General features: G+C 38.5%; 1 protein-coding gene across 9 annotated transcripts in view; it reads right to left on the reverse strand.

Moving 5' to 3' along the window:
* The window catches only part of PDE1C (phosphodiesterase 1C), a 505,372-nt gene that overhangs the window by 83,854 nt on the left and 407,381 nt on the right, over positions 1-14,137 (reverse strand). For all 9 annotated transcript variants that reach the window (XR_014137301.1, XM_078440786.2, XM_078440784.2 and 6 more), the window contains exons 11-13: positions 12,569-12,670; positions 11,900-12,020; positions 2,566-2,647 (exon numbers count right to left, since the gene is read on the reverse strand). Coding sequence is in view for 8 of the 9 variants with exons in the window: in XM_078440786.2 (XP_078296912.1) it covers positions 2,566-2,647; positions 11,900-12,020; positions 12,569-12,670 (305 nt within the window). In the remaining variant the exon portion in view is untranslated. The remainder of the gene's footprint in view (positions 1-2,565; positions 2,648-11,899; positions 12,021-12,568; positions 12,671-14,137) is intronic.

Below are 14,137 nucleotides of genomic sequence, written 5' to 3' on the forward strand. Positions count from 1 at the left end.
AGAGGGATTGGAAGGGAGAGAGCAGGAGGGGCTGAGGCTGAGAAAATCATTTTAGAAGCTGTCGAGATAGCCCAAAGGAAGGGAAGGGAGGGGAGACCCAGTGTCATTCATCATAAGGCAGATGTGTGATGGAGGCACAGGTCCACGTGCTGCAGTAGTGGTGCTGTCTCCAAGGAGATCTCCCACAGCAGAGCAGAGAACACAGGGATGATGGCGGGGGGACAAAACGTGACTGGGGAAAAAAATGATGGGCTCAGACTTAGATGTGCTGACTATTAGGTGCAGGGGACACATCCAGATGGCAGAGGGCAAACAGAATTGGGAGAAACTGGGCTGGAAACTGGGAGAGGGGTCAGATCTGGAACTGTACCTTAGAGATACGGCCATGTTGGAGAGACAGTTGATGTTAGGCTGGAGTCACTGTGTCAATGGCTCAAAAATACCCGAGTGTTCTGTGACACGTTAGGAGAAACTATATGACCTGAAACTATTGGTCGCCATTCCTTAATGCAGCCATGTGAAAGTTAGAAGGAAATGAAATACCAATCCAAGGAAATACAGTGTTTGGTACAAATGCTTATTTGGTTTTCATAATGACTGAAGTGCAGGTGATCTTGGCATTTAATGTCCAGCAATGAAGGATGCTGAAAACCGTATAATGCAATTGACCAAACAAGGATTGCCCCAAATGCCCATAGTATCCTGATAAGGAAACACTAATGGCCAAATTTGTGTTATAGTTAATTGAGGTATACTTTTACAATTTTAGTTTAAGCTGAAGCTTAAGTGTTTCATGATACTATTTCACCTTTTTGCTTTCTTACAAGTTAAACTCAGTATGTCCAAACCAGAACTAACTCATCAGCTTTCCCTCCAACCCTCATAAATGGGACCATGGTCCAACCACTTAATCTGGATTGCTGCCTTTACCTTAGGTTTGCATCCAGCTGAATCCTTAATATGTTATATGCCACCTTTCTCCTGGAGAGTCTATGTGCTTCCTCAATTCTCACACTCATCATCTCTTCCCTGTAAGCCTGCAGAAGGCACCCAGCTGATTTCCTCGCCTCTAGTCTTACTCAAAACCCTCCAAGCTACCGATAGAGAAATCTTGCTATAATAGTAATTGACAAGCTTTTTCTGTAAAGGGCCAAATAGTAAATATTTTAGGTTCTACGGGCCAAATCTAGGACAGCTACGTAACTCTCACACTGTAGTACAAAGGTAGCCATAGACAATACTCAAATATCGCACTTAGCTGTCTTATAATGGAATTATTTACAGCACTGAGTGGTAGGCCATATATGGCCCACAGCTACAGTTTGCTGACTCTCATTCTAAAGCATCCATTTATATGTTTTTAAATCTTACTTAAAACTCTTTGGATACGCCCTGATTTTCTCTCCATACACGGCCCTCACTTCATCGTACACTCTGCCCACTACTCCAACCATATGGAATTATTTGTAATTCCTTGACCATACTAGGCTGTTTTAAATTTCCCTGCTTTGTATATGCTAATCCCTTGTTTGGAATGCCCTTCCATGTATGTGCCTGTTACACACCTCTCACCTACACCATTTGCCTACACTGCCTACTTCTTTCTTAATCCCCAACTCAAACATTACCCTTCAACAAATCTTTCTGAGTCTAACGGTCCACAGACACTATTCTGTGCCTGAATGTACCACATAGAAAACTCAATCTTAGCACTGTAACACTCAAACAGACACTGTTTTCCTAAAGTCTTGCCTACCACCCAATACTGGCTCAATGTCTTTGGGAGCAGATAGCATTTATAATTTGTATTTGTTTTTTATACCATCTAGTACAGTGTCCAGCAGTGCCCCATGCCTAATAGAAACTCAACACAATAGTATGAAAACAATTATGAAAAATAGTATTCAAAACACAAGTAGAAAAAAATCAGTAAATCCTTGTTGAATTTATTTTTTGAATAATTTCAGACTCTTCCAAGGTGGAGATCACTGATGATATTTGATTAATGTGTGATACTGGGACCCTCATATCTAAGGATTTTTGTAATTCATATATATTATGGTTATTAGCAGTACAAAATTATCTTTATTTTAAAAAAATGTGCTAAAAAGTTTTTAAAAAGAAGGAAACATTTAAAATGAGCCATTCCTGGAATTAAGGTCATCCAGGAAATAGGACTGTCCTGGAAACAGGGCCAAAGGAAGCATCACTGGGGAGAAATGACAGGGAGACTTCCAGTGTTGCATGCAGAATGGAGAGGTTGAAATACAATGGGCTTCCTGTCACTGATTCTTACCATGTTGGAAAGTTGAGGCTCTTTCTGCTCTTAGTGGGGACTGATAAACACAGCAGAGCACCACTGTCTAATCTTCCTATGAACCAGCCACATTCCAGGGACAAGGATGGGGAGAGGGGCTCTAACAACCCAATCAGCCAAAGTCTTAAGCATGGCACAGCAGAATGGAGCCAGATTCCCAGCCAAAGTATCACTGGGAGCATCTGCGCTTACTTCCAGGCAACCCCAGTCCGTTTTTCCTTTCCATCCAAAGGGCTGTCAACACGTACCCACTTGCGACTGAGCAACCATCGTTGACTTTCTGTCGCACAGAGGAGAAAAGGGCAGCCCCAGCTCTGCTTCTCTGTCACCCTGGAAAAATAGGAGGTCACAGTAAATTAAGATCAGTAGGTGGAGTTGCCCAGATTTTATTTAGCAACTTCAATTGCCACAAAGGCCACTGGTCTTTATTATAATTATTACAATTACATTATGTAATAAGTTCTTCTGGGGCCTGATCCTGTGCATAAAAGACACCAAGAGGCTGAAACCCTCTGGGGTCCAATCATTCCATCCAACTGCAAAGGCACATGCTGTTGTACAGAAAGCCTCATCGGGCGGCAATTGGTGCCCGAGGAAAGAAAAGCCAACGAGTTCTGTGGCCTAGAGCTAAAACTGCAGCCAGAATTCCTGTGTGTTCTCAAGTTTTCATCAATCTGTGTGGCCTTTCTTGAGCCAGTGAACCTCTTCCTCCCACCCCTGCCAAGACACAAATTCAAACCAGACTGATCGGATTTATTCTGCTAGTGTTGCTACCTAAAGCCACATACCTGAGGTAAGTGCTCTGGGGTCTTAAGCACAGGGCTCAGTCCATAATGAACAGTGGACCAAAAAATGAAACAGAGTAAATACCTGCTTGTGTTTACCAAGTTAGACAATAATAATTTTCTGACCAATATATTCTCAATCTCACTAAAAAACCATCACTATAATAAGCGAGTACTATCGAGAGTCTAAATATTGAGGGAGATGATTTTTTAAAACCTGAACCAGGGGCGCCTGGGTGGCTCAGTTGGTTAAGCGTCCAATTTTGGCTCAGGTCATGATCTCACAGCTCGTGGGTTCTGGCCCTGCATTGGGCTCTGTGCTGATAGTTCAGAGCCTGGAGCCTGCTTCGAATTCCCTGTCTCTATCTCTCTCTGCCCCTCCCCTGCTCACGCTCTCTCTTTCTCTCTCTCTCAAAAGCAAATAAACAATAATAAAAAAAATTAAAACCCGTGTGACTTTAGTCACACACCTAGAGGAAAGGAAAAATATGACAGCTTTCTTATAGTAGTGAAGGTGTGCTGATTCATTTTATAAGGCTAGAATTTGCTCAGGTTAATGGCTACTGATTTGGGCTTGAATCTGGCCTTTCTCCCTCTAGCTGTATGATCACAGGAAGTTGACTTTCCTTCTCTACATTTCAGTCTTATGTTCTATAAAGTATGGATAATAATACTTATCTCATCAGGTTATGATGAGGATTAAATAATGAGAAAATATATGTAAATAAATAAAAAACTATTATTGTTTTCTAATAGATATCTCTAATATTTAAGTCAAGATTTGAGGAACATTTAGTGAATTTATTATCTCAAATACACTCTGATTATAATAAATACTACCAATAAATTAATAGTACGTGAAAAGTAACAACGTCATTCAAAAACTAGGCCAAGTTCAAAAACTAAATACGTTTTCTTTCTAAGGCATGTTATCGAAGAGAAAGGATGCTGGTTCATACACACAAAAGGAAAGGAAGGAAAAGGAATGGGCGTCTGAGGAAGCTGAATGGTGGGGTCACAATAGGTGCTGGGGACATCCAAGGGTCTCAGGAACAGTCCTCAAGTGGCTCAGTTCCTTCTGCACCCTTTCCTGGATAGACACCCCATGGGACACAATGGCTCCTCTGCTTCTGAGTATTCCTTGACATGATAAAAATAATTTACCCCTGAGCTATTTCTTCTTGGGCAGTATAAAAAGAAGGAAGAGGATTTATGACATAAACTGTTGTGGTGTAGATGGTTCTGTGGGATATCTCAGCTTAAACAAGTAAAACCCACTCTTATTCCCTATGAAGCAGGGATACAAGTTGGTTTTTTGGTACATTTTAATGGGGGTGGTTTAGAAGAAGAGGTGGGAAACACTAACCACTTGACTATTAAGACGTAAGCATTAGTTTGGATTTTATTACTGAAAAAGTACAAGCTATAAAACAACTTCTTATCCCATGGACTTGTCTGTACCCACATCTATACATCACATACATCTTTTGGATTTAATTGAGCTGAGCAGGCTCAACGATTAAAACCCTATTTTAAAATAGTGGTCATTGAATTCCCTTTGGATGACAGGTACATTTATGAATTGGAAAAAAAGTAATTTGCAGAAAGTAATGTGGAAAGGTGTACTTCTGGTGAATTCAACTTGATTGAAACAATGTTATATGGTTCTATAACTACTGGCCCATGTGGAATTATTCAAACACTTTCCTTTTTACTGAAGACATCAATATTTTTTAAGAAGGGCAAAAGCCTCAGTACAAAGGATAGTTTTGTAACTAACGGAAAAGAAAAACAGACCATTGCATAAAGGAAGATTGCATACGAAGCTGCACAAACAAGAGTTTTTCTCGATGGAAACACAGTAAGGGGCATAGAGGTCAGGAGTGTAAAAAGCAGGCCACACAAATACCCCTGATCAAAGAGTTAATGAAGGTTTAAAAGAAAAGTGATAGACATGGAAGAGAAACAAAAGAGAGACAACATATGAATAACTGCTTTCCCTAAAAAAGAGAAATAAATAAATGGAAAAGGAAAGCATTCAAAGATTTAATCAATGTAACCTGAATCTATAGAGGAAAAGAACAGACCAGGTCCCGAGAAAAGCTATTACAGAACAATCATTATTGAAATATATCCCAGTTCTGTCAGTGGGCTTCAAAGGTAAAGAAATGATCCTTTAGGGCACATAAGCAAAAAGATACATCACCTAGACATGAAAATAATTACAGCAGGGCCTCCAACCCCTCCATAGCAATATGCACAGGTAGAACATATTTGAGTGAAATCTAAAGAAGTCTTCAGGGAAAGAAAGCTTGATTCCACCCCTGGCCCACCACCCACCAAGAAAAAAAAAAAGCAAGCAAACTATGGCCCAAATATAATAGCAGTAGAAAAACTGGCAAGTACACAAAAATGTGTTGCATTCGTTCTTCTAAAAGAAACCACTTGAAGAACAACTTTGGCCAACCGATGGAAGATCAACCAGAGCTAAAGTACCAGCAGTGAGTAGAACCAAGACAAAAACAAACTAGAAAATTATGCTTTTGCCAGATATGTTTTCCACCTTTCCAAGTCGTATTGTTTAAGGTTTATCTTTTGTAAACAGCATGTCGTACATGCCAGAGAATGCTCATTTAAAAACTCAGGACAATTTAGAAGTATGATAGCCAACAACTAGCAATAAGGAGTTAATTATGTTATGAAAAAAAATGGGGAATGGTATTGGAAGGTAATGAATAAACACTGGCTTTCTTATCTGTTGTAGATGGGGGTAAGAATATATCATTTAGCTCTCTCCCCGGTATCTCACCGCTGTGTTGGTGCAGGAAACCATCAAAACCTTAGAGGAGAAAGCAGGAAAAGACCTCTCTGACCTCAGCTGTAGCAATCTCTTACTCGACACATCCCCAAAGGCAAGGGAATTAAAAGCAAAAATGAACTACTGGGACCTTATGAAGATAAAAAGCTTCTGCACAGCAAAGGAAACAACCAACAAAACTAAAAGGCAACCAACGGAATGGGAAAAGATATTTGCAAATGACATATCGGACAAAGGGCTAGTATCCAAAATCTATAAAGAGCTCACCAAACTCCACACCTGAAAAACAAATAACCCAGTGAAGAAATGGGCAGAAAACTTGGATAGACACTTCTCTAAAGAAGACATCCGGATGGCCAACAGGCACATGAAAAGATGTTCAACGTCGCTCCTTATCAGGGAAATACAAATCAAAACCACACTCAGATATCACCTCGCGCCAGTCAGAGTGGCCAAAATGAACAAATCAGGAGACTATAGATGCTGGCGAGGATGTGGAGAAACGGGAACCCTCTTGCACTGTTGGTGGGAATGCAAATTGGTGCAGCCGCTCTGGAAAGCAGTGGGGAGGTTCCTCAGAAAATTAAAAATAGACCTACCCTATGACCCAGCAATAGCACTGCTAGGAATTTACCCAAGGGATACAGGAGTACTGATGCACAGGGGCACTTGTACCCCAATGTTTATAGCAGCACTCTCAACAATAGCCAAATTATGGAAAGAGCCTAAATGTCCATCAACTGATGAATGGATAAAGAAATTGTGGTTTATATACACAATGGAATACTACGTGGCAATGAGAAAGAATGAAATATGGCCTTTTGTAGCAACATGGATGGAACTGGAGAGTGTGATGCTAAGTGAAATAAGCCACACAGAGAAAGACAGATACCATATGTTTTCAGTCTTATGTGGATTCTGAGAAACGTAACAGAAACCCATGGGGGAGGGGAAGGAAAAAAAAAAAAGAGGTTAGAGTGGGAGAGAGCCAAAGCATAAGAGACTGTTAAAAACTGAGAACAAACTGAGGGTTGATGGGGGGTGGGTGATGGGTATTGAGGAGGGCACCTTTTGGGATGAGCACTGGGTGTTGTATGGAAACCAATTTGACAATAAATTTCATATATTAAAAACAAAACAAAACAAAACAAAAAAAAAAAGAACATATCATTTAAACTTGATAATTAAAAAAACATAACTAAATTTAAATAATAAAAGACAGACTACAATAATTAAACCAGTTAATAAAGCCAGCTAAAAACAGGTGCTAGGGAAGAGGTGAGAGGAATAGAAGTTTACTAATTTTTATAACAAGGAAGCAATAGATACTATCGAAATAAATAGAGAATGTAAAATTTTTTATTATCAAGTTAGCCACTGGAAAAACTGAAAATATAATATAAAACTTCCAAGTCATCAGAAGAAGTAAATACATAACAAAGCAGACAGCATAGCCAATACAGTGAACTATTTAAGAAGAAACCATAAAAACAGAAAGCATAATGTAAAATGTCATGGCACCTAAGATCAAGTATTTCTGTCATTTCAATGGATATTCAGTTAATATAGCTGATTTCAAATAATAAAAGAAAAGAATCTTAGATCACCTCATAAAAAAACTTCAACTATGTACAGTGTTTATTTATTTTTAATGTTTATTTTTCAGAGAGACAGAGAGAGAGATGGAGTGTGAGCAGGAGAGAAGCAGAGGGAGAGAGACACAAAATTCGAAGCAGGCTCCCGGCTCTAAGCTGTCGAACCCACAAACTGCGAGATCATGACCTGAGCCGAAGTCGGACACTTAACCAACTGAGCCAACCCAGAAGCCCCTATATACAGTGTTTAAAAGGCACACCCAAACCAAAGTGTTTCTGAAAGGTGAAACATAAAAATCTATGCAAATATAGGGGTCATATTCTTAAAATGAGTCAAATTTGAATTCTAGGTAAAAGCATTAGATGAGCTACAGAGGCAGGCTTTATAATGATAAGGGGTACAGTAAATTATGATGGTCTAATAGTTATTAATATCCAAGAACCAAGTAACATAGAATCAACCTTCATACTACATAGAAAAAAAAAATAGAAACACTTGTCATCCTACAAAAGATCAAAAAAATTTTAATGATATATAAAATACCTATATGACATAATGGATAAGGTAGGTGTATACAGTATTCTTTGAATTTTATATCCTGCAAGAAGAAAATAAATATATTTTTCAAGAGCAGTGAATACTCACAACACTGATTATACAGTAGGTGACAAATGATTCACAATAAAATCCAAACAATGAAAAATTTCTGTGATTTAATTTCAATAACCCACAAATAATTACAAAACTAGAAAGCAAAAGACCCTACCACTGGAAATTATATAAACAAACACTTCTATCAGAAGCAACTCTTGGGTAAAAGAAAAATCTACACCAAAATTCCAGAATATTTAGAAAGGAGTGACTGTAAACATACTGCATATATGAATCGGTAAGATTCATAAGAAAAAGACAAACTCCTAGTCTTAGTAATGTTAAACAGGCAGAATGTAAATAAGTGAATTAAGCATCCATCTCAGGAAGTTAACAAAAGAACAAAGTAAACTCAAGCAGAAGAAATGAATTAGTACAAATGAAAACCTCAATTAAGGTATTATAAAATAAAAAAGAAACAATAAAATAATCAAATGATTAGCTAATTTCATAGAGAAGAAAGGGCACAAACACTAATATATGAAATGAAAATTAAAAATGAGGAAATAGGGGCACTTAGGTGGCTCAGTCAGTTGTGGATCCCATTCTTGATTTTGGCTCAGGTCACTATCTCACAGTTTGCAAGGGCACTTAGGTGGCTCAGTCAGTTATGGATCCCATTCTTGATTTTGGCTCAGGTCACTATCTCACAGTTTGCAAGTTCGAGTTCGAGCCCTACATAGGGCTCTGCACTGACAATGCAGAGGATGCTTGGGATTCTCTGTCTCCCTCTCTCTCTGCTCCTCCTCCACTCACACATGTGCACTCTCTCTCTCTCTCTCCCCCTCTCTCTCCCTCTCTCTCTCTCTCTCTCTCTCTCAGTAAAATAAACTTTAAAAATTAAAAATTAAAAAAATTAAAATGGGGAAATATGGTGGCTCAGTCAGCTAAGCATTCAACTCTTGACTTTGGCTCAGGTCATGATCTCATACTTCATAGGATTGAGCCCCACATTGATGGAGCCTCGCTATCAGTGCAGAGCCTGCTTGAGATTCTCTCTCTCCATCTCTGCCCCTCTCCCACTCACACTTTTTCCCTCTCTCTCCCAAAATAAATAAATAAGCATTTAAAATAATAATAATAATAACAGAGAAATAACCACAGACACAGAAGATATTAAAAGAATTGTAGAGAACATTTGCAAAATATAAAAATAAACAACAATATAAATGAAATGAACCTCAAGACTTTTATAGCATGTATTTACCAAAAAGGCAAACTTATACTTCTTTAAAGTCAATATTTCATTGAGAAGCACCCTGAAGCAGTAGCTTAGATTTTGTAAAATATGGTTATAATACTTAAGATATAACTTACTCTTTTAGCAAAGCATGGAAGGTCTGGTCTTTCAGTACTGAGGCTATGCCCTTATTTTGAATTATAACCCAACTTCCAAATGTAATACTTTCAAAGACTCTACAGTCCCATTGAGATTTCCCATTTGAACTGTCTGATTTAAAATCTATAGTTAAGAACTGAGGCAACATTTCTCCTACATGGGTTACTTACAATGGCTTATGGCATCTGGGTTAAAATATTAAGTCAATAAAAATAATTTACTGAATCATAATTACTAAAAAGTAGTTCCAGTCCAGTGAGCTAACATTCCATTCCCAATGGGCAAGAAATTCAATAAGGTTATTTTCACATTGCCTCTAGCACGTTTTCATTCAATTCAAACATATGTGTATGCAAACAAGGTTTCTTTCATGGGGAAAATGTGCACATGTTTAAGTAATTTCTCATATCCACTCACAATTAAAAGAAGGAATCATTTCATTCCCTCAAACTTACATGAGTTACTATCACCGACCTTTGGCTACAAATTAAATACTCCTAGCCATTAGGGGTGTTATTACACAAGCAATATTAAAGAAAGCATATGATAATGGAGAGGGGGTATTTACAGAAAATCCTCTCACTAATATTAGGAAAAGAGCTTCTGGAAAAATGGTTCAAAATTAGCCCTTGATTAAGGATGAATTTGCAGAGTCATTCTTATATATATAAGGCCACACCTATACAGCTCTAGTTCCTCACATACCACTAGGTTCTCCGTGAGAACTAGTCTGAGAGACCAACCAATGCCTTTGCAAAGGGAAACAGCCAAATGCAGAATAGGGTACCTGCTGGTGTATTCACATAACAGCTGAGGGGTGCGTGTGTATATGCATATCCTGATGTGAACTCCTAGACAGTATGAAGGAAGTGTAGACCATGTAATGCCAGAAGGACCCTAAGAAAACATCTGGTACAACCTTCCCCTAAATCCACTCCCCACTACCATGTCCTAAAACACAAATCTCAGATAAGTCCATTAGGAACTAGAAGAGTGATTTGATTAGTCCCACGAACCAGGTGGAATAGAAAAAACAACGAAGAGTCATCTGGACTTCGTTGAATATGCTGTTAACTCTAGTCCCACCTCATCACTGGATACTGTGTACAGTTTCAGAAGAAAACACACACACATATAGATGCCTTCTACAATTCTCCCATTCAAACCAGAATCCCAGAAGAAGAGTAATCATAGGAGTAATTTGCTTCCAAAAATTAAGTAACCAGTGAAAGACCCTATCTCTTGTCGGTTCATGGGACAAGGTTGAAACTGGCCTTCATAAATGTTCTGTGCAGTGTCAGAAGTCTGAGTCCATGACATGAACCACCCTTCATGAAGTAACAAGAACTGAATTAACTGTACTGATGTGAATTGGCTGTAATTCAGGCCCCACAGTCTGCATATGTCATCTTGCCTCCAACCTCAGGACCTCGTATCTCAAAGCAGATGTTTTAATGGCAGCTCTTCTAGAGAAGACATCAGTTTTTGGTACTATGCACTTATTCCCCTATTTCTCTACTTCTGTGTACCTTTTTTAAAATTTAATATTATTTAAAAAAAATTTTTTTAACATTTATTCATTTATGAGAGAGAGAAAGAATGAGCACAAGCAGGGTAGGGGCAGAGAAAGAAGGATACACAGAATTGAAGCAGGCTCCAGGCTCTGAGCTGTCAGCAGAGAGCCCGATGCGGGGCTCGAACTCACAAGCTGTGAGATCATGACCTGAGCTGAAGTCGGACGCTCAACTGACTGAGCCACCCAGGCGCCCCTTTTTAAATTTAATTTTAAAGTACTGCCTACTCACTAAAGACTCTGGCTACCCTTGTAGAAAACACAACCCTGTGTCTTAGGATGTAGTAAGTTTAAATATAATTGAAGCAGCAGCATCTAGTGATTTCCTGACCACAAATTGCCACACCTCACTTTGGAATTTGACAACATGGCTTATCTGCTCAAAAGAAACAACCCAACCAATTATAACAGCTAAATTTTTATGAGTTAAAGATTAACATGCTAATCCTACAGGACAATGCAAAAGCAACTACCATTTGGTCAACCCATTAAAATAAAGAGTAAAAAGGAAAGTAACCAGTTGACATTTTGACAAAAGACTGCCAAAAACAAGTACTTTTTTCTTTTTCCAAACAGAAATGTATAGGATAGAGACACCATAATGTTCTGAGAATCAAAATTTAGGTAAGAGTCAGACATCACATGACCAAGAAACAAACAAAACCAAACAAAACAAAAAAACAAACAAACAAAAAGCTATGAAACCTTACTCCCCAAAGAAAATTACTGCAGTTCCTATAGTCTTATTATAGCATTGCTGAAATAGAAAATTCAGAAATATCTACTGATGACAGCCCTGAGGAGTAGCACAACAAGGTACCTGTCTGAAGAACTCCTCCAGGAGTGACATTGTCCAGCGATGATGGAGCTCCCATGCTTTTGCTGGATGGCTAATGTCTGCTGTGTGCAACATCAGGGATAATGCTTTCGGCTTTTCAATTCTGTCAACCCAAAGGACCCAAACACGTGAGGATCAAACTTTCAGAGTTTTTAAAAATCATTGCTTTGTTTTATCTCTTCTATTCTCCCATCTCAAACCCCACTTCAGCTGAACTGGGGGAAAGCAACATTTCATCCTGCAACTGAGCTGGTCATCAGCTGAGTCTCCATGTTTATTGAGCTGCACACCTCACATATAGACTCAAAAGTATCTCTGGAACGACCGCATCGTTCAAAAAGACAAGAACCCAAGAGTCACTCACTGCCTTTTGTGGCCTCTCCGCTGAGTGAATCTTTGATGATTTAGTTTCCCACGAAGAATTATTTTAAATTCTAATTGGAGCAAATTGTTACTGGTCCTATTATTTCAAACCTGATGAAAATCTATCTGTGATATGTACAATTCTCATGCTCTTTCCTCCAAACATCCCCACTTTATGAGACTATTCAGTAACGTTCTCTGAAGAAGGTGTTCTTCAAAGATGCTACAACGTGGACAAGCACCTCTTCGGACACCCATAAAAACACATGAGGTCACAGGGGCACTCACGCTTCTGGCTGCTGCAGAGCAGTCTTCATTGCTTTGATTTGTTGGAAGTGACAGGACATATCCGTGGCCATCACCATCTCAATTACCAAGGTCCGAAACTCCCTTTCGGGGACACCCCGTGGAGAGAGAAGCATAGAAGTAAAAAAATGGAAAGCAAAAATTTGTTTATACTTTCTGCCACTTCTAGGCAAAACCAGTTAATTAGTTGTGACATTTCTAATCTACTTGAGCCTTTTAGGTGGGCTTTTTTTTCTTTTTTTAATGGGGAATAAGTGAAGGGTAAGGATTAAGGAAATCATTTATTAGGAATATGACACATGGAATATACATATCATTCAGCATGGCTTATTTCACTGAATCTTTGCATAATGGCCAGCACAAAAATATTCGATAAACAGCTGACTGTTTAATTAAAATATAAGTACTATTTGCATCACCGTAGATTCAGAACTCTGTAAGGATTCAAATAGTTTTGCCTCTGGTGGCACCCGGGTGGCTCAGTTGGTTAAACATAGGACTTTTGATTTCGGCTCAGGTCATGATCTCACAGTTCATGGGTTTGAGCTCTGTGTCCAGCTCTGTGTCCAGCTCTGTGCTGACAGTGCAGAGCCTGCTTGGGATTCTTTCTCTCTCTCTCTCTCTCTCTCTCTCTCTGCTCCTCCCCACTTGCTCTCTCTCTCAAAATAAATAAACTTTAAATAAAATAAATGGTTTTGCCTCTAATCTTTGAAACACCTGACCTACATTTACATGACTTGCAGGGTTGCCATATACATCACAAAGTGTGCTAAGCATTTTAAATGGGTTGTATCCTTTGTCATAACATTAACCAAAGCAAGAGATAAACTTTATTATCTATTTTCTAGAAAATAAATTTTACAACAGTGTGAAGGGGTTAAGTAACTTCCTAAATGTCATATAGCTAGTAGCCATGTCCATATTCAAACTCAGGTGTGCCTAAATTCATTCAAAGACACATAATGTCATTTAGGCACTAGAATTAGTTATCCACGATTTTTTTTTTGAGCGTCAAAATAATTTTCTTAGGAAGTTTTGAAAGTTTTAAAGAAAAGTTCAAATCAAATAGAAGGTGAAAAACATATTTTAAATAAAAAACTCAGATTTTAAGAAGCTAATATTTATTCCTAGATATCTTAATTAGTTTTGGTGCAATTGTAAATGGGATCAATTCCTTGATTTTTTGTTCTGCTGCTTCATTATTGATATACAGAAATGCAACTGATTTCTATATATTGATTTTATATCCTGTGACTTTACTGAATTTGCTGAATTGTACTGCTAGATATTTACCCAAAGGGTACAAAAATATAGATTTGTAGGGGTACAGGTACCCCAATGTTTATAGCCTCATTATCAATAATAGCCAAACTATGGAAAGAGTCCAAATGTCCACTGATTGATGAATGGATAAAGATGTGGTGTGTGTGTGGGTGTGTGTGTGTGTGTGTGTGTGTGTGTGTGTGTGTGCACTGATATCAATGTAGATAGATAGATATAGATATTACTCAGCCATCAAAAGGAATGAAGTCTTGCCATTTGCAGTGACAT

This window comes from Panthera onca, chromosome A2 (assembly GCF_046562875.1).
Source record: "Panthera onca isolate mPanOnc1 chromosome A2, mPanOnc1 haplotype 2, whole genome shotgun sequence".
NCBI lineage: Eukaryota > Metazoa > Chordata > Mammalia > Carnivora > Felidae > Panthera > Panthera onca.